At 55.0% G+C, this 25,220-nt stretch overlaps 1 protein-coding gene across 4 annotated transcripts; it reads right to left on the bottom strand.

Annotated features, from left to right (window-relative positions):
- Positions 1-4,007: 4,007 nt before the first annotated feature.
- On the bottom strand, positions 4,008-25,142 carry SEMA4A (semaphorin 4A). Of its 4 annotated transcripts, none has more exons than XM_074319138.1 (15): positions 25,077-25,142; positions 18,818-18,985; positions 16,974-17,134; positions 15,708-15,770; positions 15,365-15,463; positions 15,027-15,132; positions 14,119-14,235; positions 13,686-13,810; positions 13,390-13,562; positions 12,242-12,395; positions 7,687-7,867; positions 6,327-6,445; positions 6,079-6,236; positions 5,721-5,821; positions 4,008-5,327 (listed from the first exon to the last, which is right to left on the bottom strand). In XM_074319138.1, the coding sequence occupies exons 2-15, from the start codon at positions 18,954-18,956 to the stop codon at positions 4,741-4,743; spliced, it is 2,283 nt and encodes a 760-aa protein (XP_074175239.1). In that variant the 5' UTR covers positions 18,957-18,985; positions 25,077-25,142; the 3' UTR covers positions 4,008-4,740. The 4 variants fall into 4 exon arrangements, with proteins under 4 accessions (XP_074175239.1, XP_019566727.2, XP_019566729.2 ...); XM_019711168.2 differs by lacking the exon at positions 25,077-25,142 and adding an exon at positions 22,985-23,114; XM_019711170.2 differs by lacking the exon at positions 25,077-25,142 and adding an exon at positions 22,773-22,861.
- Between the last annotated feature and the right edge of the window lie 78 nt (positions 25,143-25,220).

Raw genomic sequence — 25,220 nt, 5'->3', positions numbered from 1 at the left:
ACCATTATGCTAAGTAATCCAGACACAAGTCACATATTGTGTGATTCCATTTATATGAAATACGCAGAATAGACAAATCTATAGAGACAGAAAGCAGATTAGTGATTGCGAGGCACTGGGGTGGGGGGAGAGACAAAGAATGCGGAATGACTGCTTAATTAGTAAAGAGTTTCATTTGGGGGTGATGAAAATATTCTGGAGCTACAGAGTGGTGATGATTGTACAATATTGTGAATGACTAAACATCACTAATAGCAAATGTTATGTGTGTTTTACTACAATAAAAAAAATTGGGGGAAAAAATGATACCTCTGGGATAGATCCCTGCTGATTTGTGTTTACACTGCTTCAAAACATCTAGTGGATATTTCGAATTTGGTGTAATGGTTAGTTTCGTGTCAGTCTCACCAGGCTAGCATACCTAGTTATTCAATCAAACACTAATACCTATCCTTGCGGTGAAGGTACTTTGTAGGTGTGGTTGACATGTACAATCAGTTGACTTCAAGTAAAAGAGATTAGCTTGTTAAGGTAGATGGGTTTCATCTAATTAGTCGAGAGGTCTTTAGGGCAAAATTGAGGTTTCGCTGAGGAGGAAATTCTGCATCAAGACTTCAGTATCAGCTCCTGCCCCCAGAATTTCCAGACAGCACACCTGCCCTACAAAGTTCAGATGTGCCAGCCTCCACAATGGCATAACCAATTCCTTGAAGGATATATACTGGAGAACCCTGGCAGATAATTAGCATGTCAAAAATGGAATGCCTGTTCTTCCCCCAAGTCTCACCTACCCGCTGTCTTCCTCATTTCAGTTCATTGGCAACTCCATCCCTTCCATTTGCCCAGACCAAAAACCTGGGAGCCATCCTTCAATGTTCTCTTTTTCTCACATGTCCCATGCAACCCATAATCAAATACCATTGGCCTTAACTTAACAATATGTCCAGAGCTTGACCACTTCCCACTACCTCCATACGACCACCTCGGTCCCAGCCACCATTATCTCTCACCTGGATTGTTCCAGTAGCTTTGTCACTGGCTTCTTTGCTCCACTCTTGCTTCTGCTACTTTCGAATCACAATACTCAGAATGCGAGGCACACAGACACACAATGACACGGCAACACTGTATACAGAGGGTTACACTGAGGCGTGCACAGGGCACTGACTCCGTGTGGTGTGGGAGGTTAGAGAGGAATGCACAGGGGACCACGTTCCAGGTGGAAGAAGTAGCACGCCCAAAGGGGCCTCACTATTAGCTCCTGAGGAGAGATGGTTATTCATGTCTGTGTCACCGAGGCCTGGGATAATGCTGGGCACCCAGGAAAGGTTTCCGTGATACTGCATGGAGGGCACAGAGACTGCAGTGGTGCCAAGGTGTGCAGGGAGGAGCTGGAGGTGAGGCAGGCCATTGGGGTGTGCTAGAGAGGGAGGCAAGAAGCCTGAGCCAGGGGTACACTGTCCCCAGTGCCTCCCCACCAGCCCAGCTGGGCTCTGACTGTTGTCAGCCCGTCCCTATGGCTGGAAGGCAAGCCCTGCCAGGGCCGGAAGCAGGTCTTATTCAGGTGTCTCCCCAGCTCTCTAGGTCAGGTCTGGAACCATCACAGGTACTGAGTGTCTGCTGAATGAACGGACAGACATCCTTGGCTAACAGGTGTGGTGATGGTGTGTGTGCAGGGGGCAACAGGCATAGAGGACATGTCCAAGGGGACTTTTAAGGGGGACAAGAGAAGACGCACTTGGAGGAGACAGAAGCAGTGGCCAGTGAGGTAGGAAGGGAAGCAAGAGCACTGCAACCAGAGTCAAAAGGACAGGTGGTACCTGACGGAACTGTCACCAAGGTCAAAGGCTGCAGAGAGGTTGCATAGGGAGAGACTGACCGAGGCTTTTCTGTCATGAATGGCAGGCATTTACAGGGGCCCCTGTCACTGTAGCGCCTGCCTCCCTCACAGTGATGGGGTCAGGATACCTCCTGTTCCCAGGGTGGGGACAGTCCAGCCGGGGAAGCACGTGTACCATTATGATTGGGACTAAATTCCTCCTGAGTGACACCGCCAGTGAGTGCTGGGGAAACTGGGCAGAGTCATCAGCCAGTCTGGGGCAGGCTGGAGAGAGGTGCGGAGGAGAGCACCTCTGAATTGTATGTGACAGGGAGCAGCGCTGCAGAGTCGCTGGGGGAGGTGGAGAAGGGGAGGGCAGGGAAGGGTCCGCAGTGCTTAAAGCAGAAAGCTTCCTGTGTTCCTTTCTTCTGACAGGTGAACAAACGAGGTGCAGACTGGAAAGGCTAACGGCCGGGAAGGCCCTAGGAGCCCTGGGCCGGTGCCCTTTCCACTGCCCCACGCTGCCCCATAGCCCCTGGCCTTCTCGGTCATCGGGGAGACACCAGAAAGGAAGTTTGGAAAGGGGGCTTGGAAAACAAAAGCCAGGCCTTGGGGTGAAAGTGTAGTGGGTAATGGGCAGAGACAAAGGGGCCAGCAGGGGAGAAAACTAGAAAAGCCGAGGAACTCCAATCAAGGAGCCACGGCAGACAGGCTCTGGAAGACACATGTGCCTCACGCCCACTGTGGCATATCCACAACTGCCAAGACAAGAAACAACCTACATGTCCGACAGCAGGGGCGTGGGTAAAGAAACTGGGGTCTCTGCACACCATGGAGTATTATTCAGCCTCCAAAAAGGAAGGAAAGCCTGTCACAGGCTACAACGTAGCTAAACCTTGAGGACATTATGCTGAGTGGAACAGGCCAGTCACAGAAGAACGGATACTGCGTGATTCCACTGACATGAGGGACCTCACGTCACAGGGAGCAGCATGGCATGGCGGTTGCCAGGGCTGGGGGAGGGGACTGGGAGCTGCTGTCTGGTGGGTACAGACTTTCAGTTCTGCAGGATGGAGACCTTCTAGAGAACTGTTGCGCAACAAAGTGACTACACTTAACACTATGAACTGTACACTTTCAAATGGCCAAGAGGATACATTTATAGTATGTGCTTCTTACCACAATTCAAACTTTTTTAAAAACTAAAAAAAAAAAAAGCCACAGTATCAGAGACTTGTGAGATTAGGGTGGCTAAGGTGTACAGGCTACATAGAAATCATGGTGGTCAGGGGCTTATGGGTAATTGGGGAGAGTCGTCTGAGCAGAGGTGGGGAAAACAACCAGACCACAGTAGATACACGAGGGTGAGGTTGACACTGTGGTGTGTGTGTGGGGGGTTTGGGGGGATTGGGGGTAGGGGTAGGGGGTGGGGAGGCAGCCAGCACGGACCCTCTCTGGTGTTTGGTGGTCACAGGAAAGAGCAGGATGGGGGGTAGATTGAAAGGGTGGAGTTGGGGAGGTTATTGTTTGCGTATTTTCCTACAGAGTCCGCCTGAGGGTAGGAGAGGGGAGATTAAGCAGAGGGAGTGGTGAACTGAGGGGAAAATGCTGGGCTCTCTGCGGAGAGCAGGAGGCAAAGGCACTGCTCGGCTTGGGTGGGAAGAGGCACATGTGCCTTTGTGACAGGAGGGAGGGGGGAAGGTGGTGTGGGGGTGTGGACAGCACACTGATTGTCAGCTACCGAGAAGGATGTGGCCAGGCCAGGTGGGGGAGGCTGCATGGGCTTTCTATAAATTAATCCACCAGGAGTTGGAACCAACAGCTGGAGTGGAGAAGGGGGGTTGAGTTAGAATCACGAGAAATGTGGGAGAGCTGGGGACAGCAACTGTGAGGACACCTGCCAAACCATCACCCAGCGATGGATGAGGTGTCGCCTGGCCAGCAGACACAAGCTGAAGCTGGTCAGCACAGATGTTAGTGCGAAAGGCAGTCTGACCACTCTAGCAGTGGCCGGAGTGGGGGAAGGGCACTTCCTCTGGTTTTAAGGGGAGCTAGCAGGGCAGAAGTTTAGGGGACAAGCACCCCGCCAACCTAGCCCTCTTCCCACTGATGTGCTCAGATACTGGTCTCCTTCCATCTCGCAGTCCTCTGCTGGAGCATTCTGCTTCAACAAGAACAGCACCGGTCGTAAACTTTGTATTTTTAATAAAAAATAAACTGTCTGTGAGAAGTAGTTTTTGGAATCCCAAAACAAAGGAGAGGGGAGAGGAGAGAGGTCAAAGGATCAGTGTGAACAAGGCTCAGATACTCCTGCCATTCTAGCCAGGCTAGAATGGATCACAAGCTCCCCCAACTGAAGCAAGAAGAAAGGTGCTCAGACTCCAGGAAGGACTTCCCGGGAGTCAGTGGTGCACAGCTGAAAATGGGAGCAGGAGGGGACATCTCCCTGAAGAACCCTGGGAGAGGGGAGTTTGGTGTCTGAGGTGGCGCTGCCATCCGAGTGGAGTCCCCAGGTGCGACATGCTGTCTTGTGGTTGTTCAGATGTCTGGTGTTGATTGTCACTGGGTCCTGCAACAATCAGACGTTCTAGGGTTTCCTGGAGCATAAGTTTGCAGAGGGTCCTGGAATGGCCAGAACCGAAGGATGCTCTCCAGCGCCTCCTGTCACAGCCCAGGTCCAGGTCCGGGCAGCCCCCCTTGGAGAGCTCATGTGCTTGGCAGAAGGGAGTCCCACGGGGAGCCAGCCTCTGTGCCCAGCCGCTGAGTGCCGTTGGTGGCTCAGGGTGGAGGGGCTCCTCTTGTGGGAGGAAGGTGGTGTGTTGTACAAGTCCCATCCCAGTCAGGTGTGCACTGCCTCAGGCCGCCCCGTCAGCACGGCCAGGCGCCATGCCCGACTGCACAGCCCAGCCTATGCCTAGAGGTTAAGCCACCTCGGTGCCCAGGCAGTTGTTCGTATCCATGTCACTGGCAGAGGTCCTGCATTCCTTGGGAGGTTGGAGCTGCTCCCTGCTCAATGGGGCCTTCTCCCCGGGGGGCAGGGTCCCACAGCCCTGGACCTTGCCCCGGGCGCGGAGTGCCCCCAGTGGGGAAGAGAGGAGGAAGATGAGGGCTCCTGAAAGCACTAAGGTGAGCAGCACGGTGACGGTGAGGAAGTGGGGCCAGTAGGAACGCTGGGCAGCCAGGGTGGCCCCGCCCCTGACCTTGGTCAGCGGGGTCTCCACGCGCTCCCGGGGGATGCCCGCCAGTTCAGGATCCAGGGCCGGGGGCTGGTCCTGGAGGCCCACCCAGTAGGAGACCACGGGGTATGAGAAGCCATTCTCGGTGGCCCAGCACTGATAGAGGCCCCCCACCCCGTCGTGCAGTACCAGCAGGAGGGAGCCATTATAGACCACAGAAGAGGCTCCCAGGTCCATAGCTGTCCCCCGACTCCAGCGGTAAGAGGCCAGGGCGGAGAGGCGGGGGCAGGGCAGCTCCAGGATGGAGTTGGGGGCAGCAAGAACTTCTTTAACTGCAGGTGAAGGAAAAGGGACAAAGGTTAAGGGTGGTGGGGGAGAAGCAAGGCCGGAGAGCGTCTGCCCTACACACGGATTCCCAACTCTCGTCTCCAACTGCCATCTCGACTCTCAAACTCAACTCTGACCCCATCCCTATCTCCAGTCTGGAGCCCAAACTAACCTCCAGCCCATCCGACTCCAGCTCTGACACCAAAACCCACTTTACCCGCCATCCTGAATCCCAGTATAGCATTCCTGTCCCCTCTGCCTACAGCCAGGTACTGAATCCATCCCACCTCCAGGAGCTCAAGCCAGGCAGATGCTGGGCGAGGAAACTGAGGCGAGAACGCCCACCGCTGCCCGGAAGTCCTCCCGAGCCCTGGCATTGCCCCTGGTGCCACACTTACTGATCTGGGGGCGGCTCTGAGACCGCAGGCTCCTGCCTATGGGGCCGCTGGCACACAGCCACTGTGGATTCCCTTGCTCCATGTCCTGGCCCCAGGACTTCCTGAGAAGGCAGGGAAACCACAATCACCCATTGAAACAGACAAAGTGAGAAGAGGAGGGAAGGCGGAGTGGGAAAGAAGGGGATGGTGGGAACACAGGTAGGACAGAGAGGAGAGAAACCCAGGACGCTGGAACAGCTTCACAACTGCTGGGCGCAACCCCACCTCTGGAGGAGCCCCCCACAGGAGCAGGGACTTGGAGGGACAGGAACCCAGGCTGGGCAGAAAGGGCCCAGCGCCATCCAGGACTGGCACTCACGGGACGGAGGTGGGCAGGAGGCGGCACATTCGGGACTCAGGGTCCCAGGCGCAGTGGGGGTCCCGGGCAAGGACACAGTCCATACAGCTCTTGTAGACACTACAGTTGGCTCGGGGAATCCTCAAGACGCCTCCTGAGAAGCCTGCAAACAGTGCACCCTGGAAGAGAGATGGAGAGTGTCAGGGCGCTCCGGCCAGGCCAGGCCAGGACCCAGCACCCCACGCCCGCCCCATTGGGTCCCTTCCCACCTGGGTGGGGGCCAGCTGCAGGTTGCGAACAGGTTCAGGGTCAGGAAACAGCTGGATCTCCTCCACCAGATGGGCCCTGCCGTCCCCACTCACCACAGCCTTGTGCAGGGACCCTGTGGCTGTGGAGACAGAGCGCTGAACTTGCCTCACCTCAACTACACACCCCTCTTCCCCCTCCACGACCACAGATGGCCTCTCAGCTGTCAGAAAGGTCTTTCTGAAGTTCCATGTCCACTGGACACAGATCTGCCAGACCGTTTCCCTCTGTGCCATGAAGATGGAACACCATTGGCGACCCAACTGTCCACGATCTCGGTGGACACAGGGCCGTGGTCAGTTGAGCGCTTCTGTGGAAAATCCCATCACCAGCCTCCCTCACCTCCACCAAGTATTTCTACTCAAAGGTATTCCAGGGATTGTTCCCTGACTGGCAGTGCCAATCCCTCCACCCCTGCCCCGAAGCTGGACTGGGTTTCTAATCGCATCACATCCTACGTCACTGAGTCAGTGAGTTTCCTGTCTCCAGGCACTCCACAAGGTGAAGCTTTCTGTCTGTGTATATCCTACATAGGCACATAGGATGCCTTGTAAAGATCCTAAAAGAATGAATGAACCTGGTACGTTTCCTCCACTAAGGTCAAGGTCACCACCTCACCAGGCCCTCCAAATGCACGCTCGGCAATCTTCCACGTCCCCGCTGTGCTCCGTCCCCCTGCCCACAATGACCATTTGAATCCACTGCTCTCCTCAAACCTCCTGCCTTGTCTGCCCCTCATTCCCAGCTCATCCCTCCTTCAGAGAGAACACAAAGGCCTTCACATGAGGTGCCCTCTGCTTCCTGCCCACCCGTCTCACCCCTGCTCGCCCACCCCAGCAGGGACGTGGCTCTCCTGTTTGGGCCAGTCCCTGAACTCTGGCTTCCTGCTCCCTCTGCAACTTCCCCTGCCAACTAGCCCCTTGTGACAAGCTGTCCCATGTTTAAGAAGAGAATGCTGTTTGAACCCCATGCCATCCACCAGGTGCCCCCTTCAGCCAAGCTTCCGGAAGAGTCACCTGTGGACTTGCTGTGTGCAGCTCCTCTATCTCTCACTGTCCACCTCTTCCCCCAGAAGATAAACAGCCCTGGCTAAGGCCACCAAAGGCCTTGTGTGTCCCTCCCCAACCAGAAAGCACTGGGACTGTATTGTTTTGTCTCCCCACTGTATTTTCAGAGCCCAGCAGGGTGCCAGGCACATAGTAGGTGCTCAGAAAACACTTGTTGAATGAACGTATGAGTGAATGAACTCAAAGGTTTCCCCCTCAACCGGAGTTGCAGCTCCTGCCCTCGTCCCCTGGGGGGTGTCCTGGAGCATTTACTCACTGGTGCCCAGGTACATGACCAGGTAGGTGTGCCCATCGAGGCCCTGGGCTGTCTCCACCGCAAGTCGTGTGTACTCCACCCCGGACTTCACTAGCAGGGGCTTCGCCACCACCTGCCCATCCATCAGGAAATGGTCCTTCATGAAGGTCAAGGCTTTATCAGAGGACGGGCCCACCGAGCACTGAAGGGGGAAGGAGACAGGTCGGGTCAGCTTCTCCGTCCCTGAAGCTCCCCCATTACCTCTTCTCTCTCTCCTCCCTCCTCTGCTAATCTCCTCTGCTGCCCTCCTTCATGGCAGCCCTCATCTCCAAATGGTGGTTAAAGGTGGGACTCCAGAGCTGCCTGGCCTGGAATTCCAGCCTCTGCATGCCCGAGGGTCCTGAACAGTGACATGGGCACACTGCCAACCCATGTCAGGCCTGCCGTGAGGACGAAATGGAAAACACACGAAAAGTCACTGGAACAGTGATTGAGTGAATTAAGGGCTCAGTAAATGTCCGCTGTTCTGACCTTCCTCCTTCTCACCTTCACGGAGGAGGAGTTGTGACAGAAAGTAGGAAGTGAGGGGACGACGACGACGATGACTTTGCAGGCCAGCACCATGTTTTACTCACGTCTGCAGCCCCGGCTCAGCACAGGACCTGGCACACAGCTGGCATGCAATACATGTCTGCTGAGTCATGACTGAATAAAAGATGTCACAGAAGGGGGTGCTGCGGCAGGGAGCGTGTCTCATCACGATTTTGCACGGACTTGCTGCGTGACTCGGGGAGAGTCTCCTCCCCCTGGGCCTCCTTCATCTCACCCACAAAAAGAGGGGTTGAACCGGCTGTTCTCTAAAGGCCCTGCCAACACCAGCATGCTGCGGCCCTGTGACACCTGTGTCCCGCTCTTTGGTCAGCACCCTTGCCCTCCACATGCGCGAGCGCTGTCTTAGGACCGGCCCCAACTCTGTCACCTACGCTGTGTCCTCAGACGAGTTACCTCACCCCATGAGCTGCAATTTCCTCATTTGTAGAGTGAGGTAATAATGTGTGTCTCGTTCTGATGCCAGAATCGGCTCATGCACCTGCTCTCACTTCCCTCCCAAAGGGATTGTTTTAAAGGCATGAACCAGGATCAAGAAAGAGGACAAAGGAAACAGAAAAAATGAACAAACAAAAATCTAAGAGAAAACAGAACTGTTTCAGAGAACAAGAAACTTCCAGCCAAGTATCATTACTATCTTAAGAGAGAGAAGTGAAGATGGTGGAACGATGAGACAAGACCAGAAAGCTACAGAACAGGGGTTCTGACTTCACGAGGGCAGCTGGACATACGTACGTCCTAAAGAAAGGACCCAGGACGACAAAGTAGCCTGGCCTCTGAAACCAAACTGATCAAGTTTCTAGATCCAAGTACCGATTTACAAAACACACTTAAACTCCAGCACCGCCATGCAAAATCAAGATCCAGATGGTGGAAAATTCTACATGACAAATCAATTGCAAGAGACAAAAAGAAGCTAGAAAGGGAACAGCTAAATGAAAAGAAACTTAAAAGAACAACCGATCCAAATTTATCGATCTTATTTGGATTTTGATTCAAATAAACAAACTAAAAAATACTCTTATGACATCTATGAGGCTGTTAGAAATGCATATTAGGTTAAGGAGTTACTAAGGAGTTACTTTTTGGGTGTGATAACGGTACTATGGGTATTTTTTAAACCCTTATCTTTTGGAGACACATGCTACAATATTTATCGGTGATATAATGGGTTGAATGGTGCCCTACCCCCCAAAAAACGTCCATCTAAAACCTGTGAATGTGACTTGATTTGCAAAAAGGGTCTCTGCAGATACAATTTAAAATCTCGAGATCAGCTCATTCTGGACTACTATGGGCTCTAAATCAAATGATAAGTGTCTAAGAGAAGCGGAAGAGACACACACAGGAAAAGCTAAAGTGACGACAGAAGCAGAGAGTGGAGTGATGATGCATCTACCAGCCAAGCAATAGCTAGGACGGCCAGCAGCCAACCAGGAGCTAGGACAGAGGCCTGGAACAGATTTTTCCTCAAGATTCTAGAAGGAGCCAGCCCTGCTGACACCTTGAATTTGAATGCCTGACCTCCAGAAATCTAGAATAAATTTCTGTTGGTTTCAGCCACCAAGTTTGTCATTTGTTACGGCAGCCCTGGGAAGCTACAGGTGCGATTATATGAGTCCAGAATTTGCTTCAAAATAGCAAGGGAGGAAGTGGGTGGGGTATAGATGAAACAGGTTTGATTGGCTGTGAGTTGAAGCTGGCTGATGGCTCTATGGAGATCCAGTATGCTCTTCTGTCTACTTTGTATATTGAAATTCTCCATCATAGAAAATTTTTACAAGAGATATTTAAAGCTCAAAAAAGGTAGGAAATTACATATTTTAGCAGAAATTAAAAATCTGATAGGAGGATCAGAAGATAAAATTGAGACACTCTCCCAAAAAGCACAACAAAACCAAAGCCTTGGAAAATAGGAAAAGATTTAAAAAGTTAGAGAACCAATCTAGGAGGTCCAGAAAGCAGTGAGAAAACATTCTAACTCTGGCATGTCAGCTCCTTGAGGGACTTTGGTCTGTTTTGTTCACAGCTGTGTACCCAGTACCTAGAGCAGTGGCATGTAACCTCAAAAAATATTTGTTGAATGAAAAGGAAATAGGAGGAAGTAGTTTGAGAACACTTCTTAGAACCGAAGGAAGTAAACTTCCATGCTGAAAGGGCAGACTGAACATGCAGTACAGTATATGGACAGAGCCCCACCAACGCACCAGATTGTGAAATTTTAGAGCAGCCGGGGACCAAGAAAAGGCATTACAAGATTCCAGTGAGGAAAAAAACCCACAACCAAACAGGTGACATTCAAAGAGTCAGGGATCAGAATAGGTTTGGACTAACAAGCAATGTCACCCCCATAGGTTTAATACAGATGTAAAAAGATAGCTTTGGACTTTTCAACAGCAGGGCTGGAAGCCAGAAAATGGTAGACAAGCCTTCAAAGTTTTGAGGGAAGAGTATTTCTAGTCTGGACTGACATGTACCGAGCCAAACTGTTAAATGTGAAAGCAGAATACAGACATTTTCAGACATTCACGGTCTCAAAGGATTTTACCATGATATATCCCTTTCCAGGAATCTACGGAGGCTTTAAGACAGAAAATAAAAGAAGAAGCAGCAGCAGCAGCCAAGGGATGCAAGAAACATCATCACAAAGAAGATGCAAAGGGAATGTCCAGAATGATGACAGAGAGTCTAGGACGGCAGCGGTGCCCGGATGCAGGGAGCCCGGGCCAGACTGTGGCAGGCAGGCAGGGTCTCCAGGAAGAGGAAACCATTAGAATACCTACCGGGTCTGTCTCAGAGGAGATTCAGATAATTGAGAAGAGTTTGGGGTTAAATTAAAGATAAGAGCTTACGGCCAACCGACCACTGGTGACCGACTGCCTCAGTCGAGGGGAGCGCAAGGCTCATAAAACCAGCGTGGGCCAGGGAGCTGTGTCCTACACAACTAGACTAAGAAACAACAGCTTGAACCGGAGTGGGGGGGAGTGGGTGGAAGAAAAGGGGGGGGGAAGATAAGAGCTTAGAAAACAAAGCAAGCAAAAAAAAAAATCAAGATAATTCCTAACCCCAGAGAAAATAAAAAATTATGCAAAAGCAGAAGTAATTATGGCCTGGCTCACTACTTGGCTGACCTGTGAATAATGAGTCCTAATATAAATATTGCTCTAACCGAAATTACTATAAAACTGTGCTGGAGATGAGGGCTGGGTGCACTGGTGTGCTGACAGGCAGCTCTGGGGCGGGCGCTGGGGGGACCCTGATTTGTAGTCTTTGTGGACTTCCCACCGTGGCCGATTTCAACCTACCGATGTAATGAATATCACTGGACATGAATTTGGAGAGAACTGTGCAAGGAGAGTTCTTGCTAGTTGCTACAAGCCAGCTCCAGAACACCCCTGGGGAGAGGGGTGGAGGCCGGGGAGCAAAGTTAAAGCCTCACCTTCCTGAATGGGAATTCAATAGATACTGCCTGAAACGGAAACGTCCAGAAGTAGCAATAAAAGTATATTATTTAGACATTTGGAGATAAATACCAAAAGAACCAGCCAAGCGAGTTGAAAATGGTTGTCCCTAGAGAGGAAAAAGCGGAGGGCGCAGAATGGAGCTGTTTTTTTTGTAACCAACCATGTAGAAGCACGTGATTCTTTAGGGTGTAAATACACAACTCTGACCCAAGACAAAAGTGAAATAAGACATGCAGGGAAAGAGGCCCCACACGGTCTTTCTCCCTTGTTCCCTCAGTGAGACACCCAGGTGTTAGGTGTGTACTTAGGTGGGGTGGGGGTGGGGCTGCACACCTGTGGAATGTGGGCAGCTGGACTCGGTGTATATCTGAGAAGAAGGGACTGAGAGGTAGCACTAACATTTATTGGGCACTTAGGACGCCACCATAGGTGCTTTGACAAGCTCACTCTGTGTGTGTCTCTGTGGAGGCGGGGCTTTGCTCAGTGTGGGGAGTGGTACTCACGCTGCCCGGCCGCGGACTGATCCCATCGGCAAACCCATCAGTGGTCCAGCGTGAAGTCTCTTTGTTCAACTCCTTGTATTTCCCTTCAAAGACATCCTCGATGTCCTTGAGAGAAAAGGCACAGACTGCGGAGCTGCTGGTTCCGCCGATCTGCCTGGGGACAGCCAGAATGGACATTGTCTGGATCTCCTCTGCTGCATGCCCCATCCCTGGCCCACCCTTGGTGAAAAACCCCAGGAGGGCAGGAGCGTGGAGGGATGGGCCAGCCTCCAGCCGCCTCTCCTCCCCCCAGCTATGGTAATAGGGCTGGAGGGCCCCAGACTCTGACCCCTCTAAGGATTTGAAGTGTGACCATCCTTAATGAGAATTAACTGGGGCTCAGGACCCATGGGAGGGGCAGTGTGACCAGCCCCTGACAGGCTCCCGATGAGGCCCTCCTGCCTTAGGTCCCGTGGAGTCCTGGTCCTTTACGGGACCTAAGGGAGAACCAACCAGAGCCTGACGACAAGACTGTTTTTATTCCTCAGCCCTGGTCTGTGGAAACAGAAGGTCTGTCTTTCTTTTTCTCTTTAAGCTGACCGTGGCACACGAAGTTGTCAGTTCTGGATGCCAAAGATACCAGACCCTGCTTACACCAGGTATCTTTGGTACCTGACATGCTGTCAGCAGGTATCTAAAACACCATGGGGCCAGATCACAGCAAACCAGTTAACCTTTCTTAGCCTCCAAGCAATGGCTACATTTTTTTTATCTTATGATGTGTTTCCCTCTTTGCTCTGGCCATTAGGAAGCTCAGAGCTAAATTTGTGACCAGCAGCCAGAGACTGTATAAATGACAACTATTTGTAATGGGCTGATCTTATCCTTGGCTTCTCTTGTTCTCCTTTTATTCCCCTTTCCTTATTGATTTTCTTTTCTTTTAAGGGTTGCCTTTTGTAAGCGGCCTCCTATCTTTTTCGGAAGCAGGCAGGATATAAACTAATAAGACCCTTTCTGAACTTTATTTTTCCCATCTACATGAAGGGCACGCATCGAATGCCTTCCTATGTGAAGTGCGTGGTGTGTGTTCGTCGAACCAGGACAGCACAGGTGCTGGCCCCAGATGCTGCATCCAGCCGCCCCCCCTGCGTTCCCGCCCCGCCGCTCACCACTGAGAGCTGAAGACTGCATAGACGTGGGCAGCAGTGGAGGAATCGCCCGGCACCAGGACAGCGTGGCGGATGATGTTGAAGGGCAGCTGCCCGGGCTCGGCACAGAGCAGCTGGGCCTTCAGGAAGGTGGTCCACTTCTTCTGCAGCAACTTGTCCCCGCCCATATCGTTCTAGGGGCACCGGCTGAGTCAAGGGCCACCCCAGACCTGCGGGCGTGTCCCCGCCCCCTGACACGCCTTCCCCTTCTCCCATTGGCTTCACGGCCAGCCCCGCCTCCCGCCCAGGAGACCGACCTTGCAGACTCTGGCCACCCGCGATGTGTGGAGCTTGTAGAAGAACTCGAACTCGCTGGCTGTCTCCTCGAAGAAGAAGTAGACGACCTGGGTCGAAGGGAAGGCTGCCACGAAGGAGGCGTCCGCTGCAGGGGAGGGGCAGGCAGGCTTAGGGATGAAACCCCTGGATGCTCTGGGCTCCCCTCGGTGAAAACCCTGGGGTTGGCTCTGGAGGCCGGAGACAGGGTGCCTCGGGTCCCCCGCCGGTCGAGGGTAGCCATGCGGGCTGGTACTTTTATATTTATGAAAGGCGAAAGTTTCACGAGGATGGGAGCTTCGTGTTTTTCCCGGCTGTACCCCGGTGCCGTGAACATAGTATGCCCTCAACAAATGAGAGCCGACGGGACTCGGGGCAGGGGGCCAGACCAGTGCTGGCTGGGGCTCAGGTCCTTACGTTGCAGCCAGCGCAGGAAATTGTCGGTCTTGAGGACAGGCTGGGATCCCAGCGTGCGCATCAGGATGGGCTCACTGCCCAGGAAGTTGTTCATGGTGCCCGAATAGAGCGTTCCGTCTAGATGGGGGGAGAGCAGGGAGACCTTATCAGGTGGAGGGTGCCCTGCCCGCCTCAGACCTGCCTGGGGGAGGAGGGCAGCATTCTCACTAATCTCTGGCCTTCTTCATTTGTTCTTCGCCTTCCTGTGGAGCCCAAAGTCCAGATCACAGCCCCCCACTGAGCACGCGTCTTAGGTCCTCTGCTGGCAGCAAATGGCCAGCCGTCTTGGCCTTGTCCAGCCTGGTTCTGGCTGCTCCCCCACACACCCAGCTGAACAGCTTGCCAAGTAGAATCACTCATTGTTCCCAGGAGGCAGCTGTGTTTTCTGCTTCCATATTTGGGTCCTCCCCTTCTCTCCCTGGCACACCTTTCCTATCCATCTCCCTGTGTTTCAAGGTCCCATTCAAAAGCCAAAGGTTACCTCCTCCAAGAAGCCAGGGTGGGAAGTCTAACGGTTTGTGCCGGGAGGGCACGGGGCCGTGACTTCTCTGTAACCCCACAGTTCTTAGCACAAGGCCTGAGCACCAGGAGGTATTCACACAACGCCTATTTGTTGAACTGATGGCTGCATCTCAGGCCTGGCCTCTTCTCTGCCCTCCCAGGCCCTCCTGCCGCTGTGTATCTCTCCACATCCATCTCTCTCCGCCTCCTTTGTGGCAGCTTCAGCAGGAGCTAGTGGTTGGGGTGCCCGATTCTCCCTCTGACCTTATGTCTGAGGCTCCTGGCTTCCCCTGCCTCTGTCAGATTCCATGTCACAGAGTGACCTGGGAAAGCAGGTGTTGGGATGGACCAGGGAACGTGATACTCACCTACCAAGACAGCTGTGTGCTTGTGGGCGGGGTCAAAGGGGCTTTGGCCTTTCCCCTCCACAACCTTGTCCTCAGAGATGGGCAACAGGTCGGAATCTCGGAGTTCCTGGGGGGGCGGGAAGTTGGGGGGCTAGAACACCAGAGTCTCACGTGTGGGAAATTAGGGGTGTGAGGGAAGAAAGGAAAGGGACGTAGGGGAAGTTGGTCCAGGGCCAGGAAGCGCCCAAGGGTTCTGCATCTGGAAGGCCAGAGGTTTCCAGAGCAGCAGAGGATGGGCTGGGAGTAGGTATAAGGGCGGAAGCGTGGGGCCCGAGCAAGGTGGGTGCCAGGGAACTCACAATGAAGACACAGGCAGGGCTGAAGGCGAAGGTGCCGCAGGCGTAGAGGTGAGTGCCATTGAGGGGGACCAGGACACGAATGAAGTTGAAACACTGTGTCTAGGGGAGACAGAGAATTCAGGCCTCCAGGCCACTTGCCCCAAACTCCTGGGCCCCCAGAGTCTGCCCCCTCACTTCCTAGTGTGGAGAAGGGCTGGGCATTGCTGATGTGGTCCCTGTGTGTCTTCAGAGGACAGGATGAAGATTGGAACCATACATCATCTCTGCTGCCTGCCCTGCCTGAGGTCTGGGGACCTCAGTGATGGTCTTGGGACACAAGCCCCTGTACCCCACCTCAGCTTACCTCATTGCTTTTCCTCTTCAAGGCACAGTCATTCTTTTTTCTATCACTGGCCGGCCAGGATATCTGAAGTGGGGAGTTGGGAGGGGAGAGAGGAAAGGACATGAGGTGTTCAGCTCTAGTTTTGACCTACCACCCCCTCCCTGGCTCTGCTGTGAGATCACCAGGAGGCATGGTGGCTGGTGACTGGCTGATGGGCTAGAATGACATCACTTGGTGACGAGGGCTCTTACTCTGATGATACTGATATTCATTAGGACACAGCTCCGTGCTGCTAGAATGTGGCCTGTGGAATCAGACCTGAGTTTGCGTCTAGGCTCAGGCACTTACTGGCTGAGAGACCAAGATCAATTTCACAGGCTTCTGGAGGGCACAACCCAGGGGCATAGGCAGATCACCTAAGGCAAGGCGTGGCATACAAGCAGCAGAGTTGTCAAACCACGTATTTCCTGGGGAAATTCTTAAACGTGTCAGTTTCTGGGCCACGCTTTAGGGAATCAGCATTTGCATTTTTAACCCGTATCTCCATGATGCTCCAGAATTGCTAGCTCCCCCCTCCCCTTTTTCCTTCCTCTTCCTTTTCCCTCACGTGATTGCCATTAGTAGGGCGACTATACTTGAACACAGAAGCCCCACGGATTTCTCCAGTGGGTGGATAGCACATTATTAACACAATTTGAGTCGATGCGTCTCTCATGGGTCCATATCAGCCGTTTTAGCAACTGGCATTAGTCAACCAGTACTCATACCAATGAGCAGTGAGGCCGCTATAGTACGTCCTGTGTTACACAGACCAGCTATATATAACCAGCATTGATGGTTATCGCTGAAGACAGTTGACAATCGAATAACATTGGCGTTGGGGGCACCAACCACCTAAGCAGTTGAAAATCCACGTATAACTTTTGACTCCCCAAAACTTAACTACAGTCGTCCCTCGGTATCCACGGGGGATTGATCCCAGGACCCCCGTGGATGCCCCAGTCTCTCTTATAAAAGAGGGAAAAACAATGTTTACAGTTGGCCCCCCGCACCCATGGTTGGTTGAATCGTGGATGGGAACTCCAGGGATACAGAGGGCCAACTGTATGTTTATTGAAAAAAATCTGCGTATAAGTGGACCTGCAGGGTTCACACTCATGTTGTTCAAAGGTCACTGGGTGGATAACCGCAACGTGTGGTGATTCACCCTGAGGCCACCCAGGCGTGGGGGCAGCTGCTGGCCCCTCCTCACTCCCAGCCCACGCCTTTGACCCCCGGCCTCCTCACCATTTTCTTCAGCCTTGGCACCCCTGGATCCTGGATGTCCAAGGCCAGAATGGCCTCTCGGACCCCCACATAGAGAGTGTCTTCATCAGCACTCAACAGCAGAGTGTCAAAATCCTGGAGGCCCTTCTGTTGGAAGAGGCTAAGAACCCTGCGTCCGTCACCTGTTGGGAGGCGGCGAGAAGGGGTGAGTGATGAGGAACTGGTGGGCAGGCAGCTGATTTCTGAGGTGACAGTGGGGGGAAGGGAAGGCCTGGACGAGTGTGCTCCCCAGGCCTTGGCCGCTGGACCCACTCTTGATCAGCAGCTCCCCCCCTCACCCCACCCCGCTGGCAGCCATAGCTTTGTGTGTTGAGCCCACCGCAGAGAGGAGAGGGAGCCAGAGACAGGGCAATGACAGCCTGGGGCTGGGGGAGAGCAGCCCACACCCAGGAGGTAGACAAAGGGACCAGAAATAGAGTGAGGCTCAATGGATGCTGAGGGGGTGGGGGCTGTGCTGGGTGAGGACACGCTGGTCCCTGATGGGGGGGGAGCTGAAGGCAGATAGATAAGAAGGTGTTGGCAGCCACAGACAGGAAAGCGGACACAGACAGATAGGACTGTGAGTCAGCGTCACTGTGGGTGGGTTATCGGGTCCCACTCACCAACCCCACTCCCTTCCCCTCCCCTGTAGGAAATTTCCACTACTACACTGACTGCCACAGGCTGATCAGAAAGGAAACATTTTTCCTCAAAGGTCCAGTGGCCATGCCTGCGAGGGGAGGGGAGCCCCGATGACTCATCTAGTTCCTCTCCATCACCTTGGTGTAGTGATGGGGGTGCTCCCGTCCCACTATCAGCAAGGGGCAGGGAGCCCCTCAACTCCTCTCTCCTGGGCACATCTGCTTATTTGCATTAGTTAGAATGCTGCCAGGCTGCAACCTCTGGAGGCTCAGAGTCTTAGGACCGAGACGGGGGCTGGGGGATCGTGTGTGGCAAGGGGCCAGAAGGGACAGACCCCCAGAACTGTATAAACCCCCGTTACGGAATTGATCACCCTGCAGCATGACTGACTGCCCATCTGCTTCCCCTTGGGGCTCTGAGCAGGTTGAGGGCAGGGGCCGAGTCCTGTTCACATCCGTAATCCCAGCACCCAACACAGACGGGCCTCCCCATCCAGGGGTGACATGCATTGCCTTTACCACGTTGCCCCTGGAAGATGCTACAGACACAGCGGTGCCAGGAGCCCCTCCCCTACAACTCCTATAGGACCCGTGTCCTTCTGAATCTTCTCCCTGGAGGCGAGAGGGCCCCATAGCCTCAGTAAGAAACCAGCCAAGCTGTGCCTCCAGGGTCCTGGGGCCTGTCCCCCAGCCAGGCCACCCTAAGTTCTTGTATCGCTGGTGTCCACAGTACTGGACATAGTCTGTGTGTCCAGCATGGTCTGTGTGGATGGCATGGGCCCGCTGTGTTCTGGGCCAGCAGGTCCACAGATGACCTTGTGGCATGGGCCTTGGCTTTGGGGGCACCTGGGGCTGTGAAAGCAGTTACGGGTTTGAGGTGCCACTTGATATCCGTGACATTTAAGGAGGGAAATGAAAATCAGCAATTTTGGAGAACCAGAAGGAACGGTGCCCCTGGCCCCTCTCCTCTCTGTGCTCAGTCTTTGTCCCACGTGGTTTGGTCTCTCACTCCTATCTCAATCCAACCTTCTCTTTCTGGCTGTGTCTCTGTCTGAGACCCTCTCTCCCTGGCATATCTCTCGACTTCTCCACGTCTGTTTTTGTCCCCTCCCACCATTCCTCTCTCCTTCCTCCACACCCCTCGGCTGATGACATCCCCATACTTCCTGGCCATCAAACACTTACCTGCGTAGTATCTGAGCCTGGGTACGGGCCCCTGCCCACCTGCCCCTGCAGGGGACGGCGGCAGCAGCAGCAGGAGTAGTTGGAAGAGGAAAAGGCCCAGGAGACTCCACGGGTCCAGGCCCAGGGCTGGAAGTGCCATGCTGAGCCAGACACTGTCACCAGATGGCCCTGAAGAAATAACACTCTCTGGGCAAGGTCCTTACCACATCCCCCCTGGGGACCAATCGGAGAGCCCCAGGCAGCAGAAGTGTTGTAGGGAGGTGCTGGGGAGGGCTGGTTTCCTCCCATCAGGGAGTCTCACTTCCATGTCAGTACAGGCTGCAGCCTTCCCCTCCCCTCTGGGTAGGAGTCCCTTGAGACCCATCCTGCCCTCTGGTCTCTTTTTACACACAGCCCCTCTCTGCCTTTCGCACTTCACTCACAGAAGTCCTTCTGGCTTCCTACCCTTTGCCTTCCTTCCTCCCATAGCCCAGAGCCCAAACCACTGCCCGCGCCCAGGCAGGGGGCTTCCCGGGAGTTCTGCTCCTCACACTCAAAGTGTGGATTCCTCAGACCCGCCACTCCCGGCACTTTCAGGTCTGTTGACACCCTGACCTTCATACTCACCCCTGCCCTTTGCTGACCTAGGCAGGCAGATCAGGTGTGCTTCAGCTGGTCTGACCTGGCCCCAGCCCCAGCTGGGCTCCGGTCATGGACACTCAGGCCTACCTGGCCCTCTTCTGGCAGGGAGGCCATGAGTGTCTAGCCCGCCAGGCTAGCTCACAGCATTGCCCAGGGAGTGGCCCAGGGCATGGAGTGACTGGCTGTCTCCCAGCCTCTGCAGCTGCCCACCCTCTCCCTGGTCTCTCTTCCCTCGGACCGCCAGCCTCCAGCCACCCAGGTCATCTCACACATACCCTCGAGCGAGCCAGAGTGCAGAACCCAGGTGTCTGGACTCGGGCGGAGGTGCCATCCGAGAACGAAAGTGAGAGGGGGTTCCCAGACCCCGGAGGAGGCCGGGGACAGAGGCTCAGCCCGGCTGGGCCGAGAGTGAGACCCTCCAGGTACCCATCATGCCAAAGCCAGCACTGGGAGCTCTAGGGAAAGGGAAACCAGATTTTCCACCTCTCGAGTTCTGACAAATCCCAGGCTTGGCGGAAGTTGGCAGACTGGGAGGGGAATACAAGGAGACACGCCTCTCTTTCCCCCTCTTCTCACCTCCCTCTTTCCCGAAAGTTTTAAAGGACAGAAAGTTTCTAGGTCATTTCAACCATTCCCTTGTTCTGTCATGTCACATCCCGTCTAACTAGTAAGGTTTCTCCTCTTAATGAAGATTCCCAGGCAGGAGATGACACGGTCTTTCATATTCCTCTTTTCACTCAACCACAAGGTGGGGTCTTTCCACTCCTACCTGCTTGAAAGTCCCTGCACTGGTGTAACCTTCAAACTTCCCCCTCCAGTGGGGCCATCGTCTAATTGCGTTAGGCTCTTATTTACGGCTTGCGGAGGGAGTCCCCCTGTGGTCTGGCCTCCATCACTCTAGGGCAGCATCAGGCCAGTGGGAGGCCCAGAAAATTTCCCACCCGAGCTCACACTTGTGGAACATGCTTCTGAGGCACCCAACCCCCAGTGGTGGCTGCTCAGCCCCCGCTGAAGCTCCAGGGGGCACCTCATAAAGCAGGGTTAATGAGGCCTCTAGCACCCAGGGCTCCGTGACCTACAAAGGGGGTAGTTTGCTCCCACTCAGCCCGACCTGCGAGACTGAGACTGGGGCTCAAAGGGCACAGCCATCCCAGGGCGGATCTGACTCTAATAAATCACCCACCTCCTTCTTAAAGGTACAGCCCTCATTGCCAAGAAGTCCTTTCTGTAGTGTGACGTCCGTCCCTCTTGCCTCAGCATCAGCCTGCAGGGCTATGTGACCGCCCGGCTGTGCCTGAGAAGAATTCCTTGTCCAAGGCTGCTCAGCCTCCTGTCCTTCTCCCTCTGCTGCCACTTTTCTTCCATTTCCCTGGGGGTGGTCTCAGCCAGACCCCTCCTGACAACTGTTTCTGTCAAGACTTGCCTAAGACTCCCCCAGACTCTGGCAGAGGCTGATTGCCAGGTCCTGGGGAGAAGCCAGGGACACGCCCCCCAGGGAAAGTCTTCCTGACTCTCAGAGTCGAGGGACACTCCCACCAGGACCCCACCTTCTGTGTGTCCCCAGCCCCAGCTCACATTTGGGGACCTACCCTGCCCCTGGGCCTCTCTGCTTGAACGATTGGCTTATCTGGGTCGCTGGGAGGAGTTGTGTTGGGGGGTGAGGAGGAAGCCTCACGCCCTGCTCCCTGTTCCAGCTCTGAAAGTGTTGGATGAAGGCCCTGCCCCTAGTTCCTCCTTCTGCAGAGACCCAGGGATTCTCCTGGCCCCAGCCTTCCAGCCAATGAATTGTCAGGATTATCAGGCTCTGGTCTGCCCAGCTCCTTTAGCAGGTAGGTACCACCAGGCTCCCATTTCACAGGTGAGGAATGTGATTTGGGCCTCATTCCGAGCTCGCCCCTTAGCTACACTGCTTCTCTGGAGTCCCGCTCCTGCCCTAGTCCAGGCCATGTAGCCTCTTGGATGGAGAAGGCAATTGTGGAGGGCGGAGGGCGGAAAGCTCTAGGTCCTCTGGGCTGAGAAACAGTATCTCTGGGGTGATTCCTGACTCAAGAGGGAACAGAAACCTCTGTGGGTAAAGGGCATCCATCAGGCACCGGAGCCTTCCCGGGTACCACCCCCCGGCCTCCACGGGACCTCCTGGTCCAGCCCCCTGCCCCCTACCCACTGCTCCTCTTGCATCAGAGCCTCTGGAGTCAGACCCAAAGTCGCACTGCCGCCCTCCCTTGAGCTGGCAGAGCCCACAGCCAGGGCTGGCTTCATGGGCACATGTCCTGAGCAGCCACACAAGGCCCTGCGCTCAGGAGGGCCCACGCTGCGTCTAACGCTCCACTGCGACTGTCTGGATCCTTTTGAACAAGGGCCCCATGTTTTCATCATGCACTGGACTGCACAAATGCTATGGCAGGTCGTGGCCACAGCGCACTAGCTCTGAGCAGTGGGGTCCCATCTCCTCACGGTACAAATGAGGAAACAAGGCCAGGGAGGGGAAGTGTCTTGTTTGGTTCAGGTGACCTGGGGGTGGGAAGGGGTCAGATGTTGTGGGGGCTTCCCAGCTCCTTTGTCCCCACGCCCTGGAGCCCAGCGAGGGCATCCTCGTGACAACACTGCTGGCTCCAACCCCGCCCCCTGCTCCAAGGTCCCCCTGCTGGGGGACGCCGCCCCCAAGGCCCCTAGACCACAACAGACCTGGCCCCTTCCTTCCAGGCTTTCTGGCCCAGGGTAGGGGTTCAGATGTGGGGGTAGGGGTGGGAGGGGAGATGGCCACATCAGTCTCCAACCCTCCCCCATGCTCGCCCCAGGGAACCTGGGTACCTCACTGAGGGAGGGGCTCCTGGAGCCAGGAGAGAAGCCACTCCAGGCTTCACCGATGACCCAGCAGGCCCATGTTCCCTATCTCCTCTCCCTTCCAGCCTCAGGGGCAGCCCCAGAGAGCTCAGTCCTGGGAAACTCAGCTTCCCGGCTCCCCTTCGCCAGTCCCACCTGCTCTGCCCCTCGTTGCCCTCCTTTTATGGTCACAAGCAAGTCAAAGCAACTTATATTTATTAAGTGCCCACTGTGTGCAAGGCACTAGGGATGTTCCCAAGCCTCTACTCCCCCGGCACCCCCCACCCCGCGGTCTCCCCGCCTTCTCGCCGCCCGCCCAGCCCAATCCCCCAACCCCTTACCCAGCGTCTCCCAGGCTTCCTCCTCCAGTCTGACTAGTGCTGGAAGGCTGAGCTGACTACCACACACAATAGCCCGACCCCGTCTGTCTGCCCCCTCCTCAGGGCAAAGCCAGCGCCAGACAATGGCCCTCCCTCTCCTTTCAGCACTGTCAGCTCTCCTGCTCCCTTACCTGGAGCGTGGGGGTGCCGCCGCGGTTCCCTCCCCCTGGAATGCCAGGCTTTGGGTCTCCTGGTGCTTCATCCCGCCACACCCCCGCCCCCATCCCCAACCCCATCCCGCCTCACTGGTCCTCAGTTGCCATGGCAACTGCATCTCTAAGTGGGAGGGACTAGAATCTCCCCATATTCTTCCTCCTCCTACCCGTGTCCCCCTGCGCCCCACCTCTTGTGACTCCTGGATCCACATGTGGAGGCGGTGGGGCTCCTGACGTGGAGGAGGCAGGAGGGCCACCCTAGCCCCTGGGGGCCATTGTTCAGCTCCCTCACCCACCAGTAGGCGGGCACCACAGCTCCATGTCCCCCAGCTGGGCTCAGGGTCAGCTGGGGCCAATTCCCCTTCTGGTTGGTTCCTCTGGGCTTCCCTTTTCCCTGCATCTATGTAGGGTGGTCACACCTGGAAGCCAGCCAGCCTGACACCATGCAAACTGAGTTTGCCAGAAAGGAAGCAAACGAACACATAAATATCTATGCAAATAAGCCAAGAGACATGGTCTCTTCTCTGTCCAGAAGCCTAAGCCCTCTTCTGGTAACAGTAACCTGACTTCTGTGTGGGGGGTCAGGTTCCCATCCTGCCGTTCGTTCCTCGGCTGCCTTCCCAAGAACATGGCTTCTCCAGAAGCCTTCTTTCACAAATGCTCTGAGACCTATTGGGAGGGGAATGTTTGGGCCAAAATAAAAGAGGGATGGAGGGCAGACTCCAAAGGTCTAGACCAGAGAGGGATAAAACAAGAGACAAGTCTGAGCTGGGTCCTTTCCCATCCGTGAGGGAGCAGAGGAGGGCAGGGATCTGTCTGGGAGCTCTGGGAGCTGGGCCTTGCATCCTCTCCCAGCCCTACCCTGAGCTGCCCCAGCCTCTCCTGTCCTCGCTGGACTCTTAACTTCTTCACTGGTAACAAGAGGAGTTGAAAAAACCCCTTCCAGTTTGGCCTCTCCCCACGTATGAGAAGTTTGTGAAAAAGGGGCTGGGAAGCAAGAGGTCCGGATCCCAGGACGGGCTATCTGTAACTTGCTGTGTGATCCTGGGCAGGGTACTTGCCGTCTCTGATTCACATAGGTAGAAGAATCTCTTTGCAGCCCACCTGGGAGCCACATGGCTCATCTCTAGACTCAATAGTATTTGGGGAAGAAGTTAGTGTGCTGGTGCCAGCCCTGGGCAGAGGGTTTCGCAGGCCACCGTCTGGTTCCCTTTTAGGTCTGGGGTGGGGTGGGGGTTGAGCAAAGAGGGCAAGGCATGTACTGAAAGCAGAACTGAACTCTGAAGTCACATCCGCCACCGCTCCTGACTCCATCCTCTCTGCCTTCATCCCCTACGCCTTTGGGCCTGCTTGTTCAGACCCCTTCCCCCCTCCCCCCAGGATTGGGACACAGGGTAGGAGGGGAAGGAAGCGTTTGGAATCAAGGTCAGCGGGGGTGGGGGGATGGGGGTGGGGGGATGGGTAGAGGAAAAGCGAACTAGAGTTGTCGGGAAGGAATGACTGCAGATAGACTTCACATCCTGGGAAGCCCTTGGCCCCACCCCCACCGCCTTCCCTCCCTGTAGGGGATTGGACCCTGTGTCTGTGGCAGACTTGGGAGAGGCTGCATTTCTGAATAATCCAAGGCAGTAAAGTAAGGCGGCCTCCAGGCTTCCCCTGGCTCCACGTCACCCCAGGTTACCCAGCTGGGCTTCTGGGAGCCTCTCTGGGCCTTGACCTTGGAAGGCTCTAAGCTGTCCTGCTGAGGGAGTGGCCACCTAGGCTGGGTGGTAGCTGTGGCTGTCGTGAGAAACTTGCTGGGGGGAGCTAGACACCCAGGTCCCCTGTGTCCAGTTCTCTGGGGGGGAGGACACGGCACCTTTCTGTCGTCTAATCCCTGTTTCTGTTGCGGCCTCACACTCAATTCCATTTCCTCTGCTTTGCTGAGCCTCAGTTTCCCCACCTGTGGGAAGATGAGGTGTGGGAGCCCTCTGTCTTTTATTGTGGGAGGGGCAGGAAGTGGCTGATGAAGTTTAGCAAATGAGGGTCCCAGGAAAATGAGATGGGGGAGTGCAGGGTGAGGGGACCCACACATCCTGTGTCCCTAGGTTCTGTCCCTCAAAGTTCTCCCTCCTTCCCCCAGTCTGAGGCCAGAGGACCACCCAGCCAGGGCCCCCACATTATCCGCGGAAGGTGGCACGCAGACACCCCATATCCACAGTGCTAGGAACCTGGCATCCCGCAGCCCCCCTCCCAACCCAGGGACCACAGCCCCCCTTCCCCACCACCTTCAAGCCTTACCCCCAGCCCAGCGGTGGAGACCCTAACCCTGGTGTCCAAGACTTCCAGCAGAGTCAGTAGGGGTGGGGGGCGGAGCAGAGGCGGGCATGTCAGGGGGAGCAGTGGGGGCCCTGCCAGCCCCCTCTTGCCAGCCCCCTCCGGTGC

This window comes from Rhinolophus sinicus, linkage group LG14 (genome assembly GCF_036562045.2).
Source record: "Rhinolophus sinicus isolate RSC01 linkage group LG14, ASM3656204v1, whole genome shotgun sequence".
Taxonomy (NCBI): domain Eukaryota; kingdom Metazoa; phylum Chordata; class Mammalia; order Chiroptera; family Rhinolophidae; genus Rhinolophus; species Rhinolophus sinicus.
Note: the sequence above shows the minus strand (reverse complement) of the source record. Positions and strands in the feature narration are given on the sequence as shown.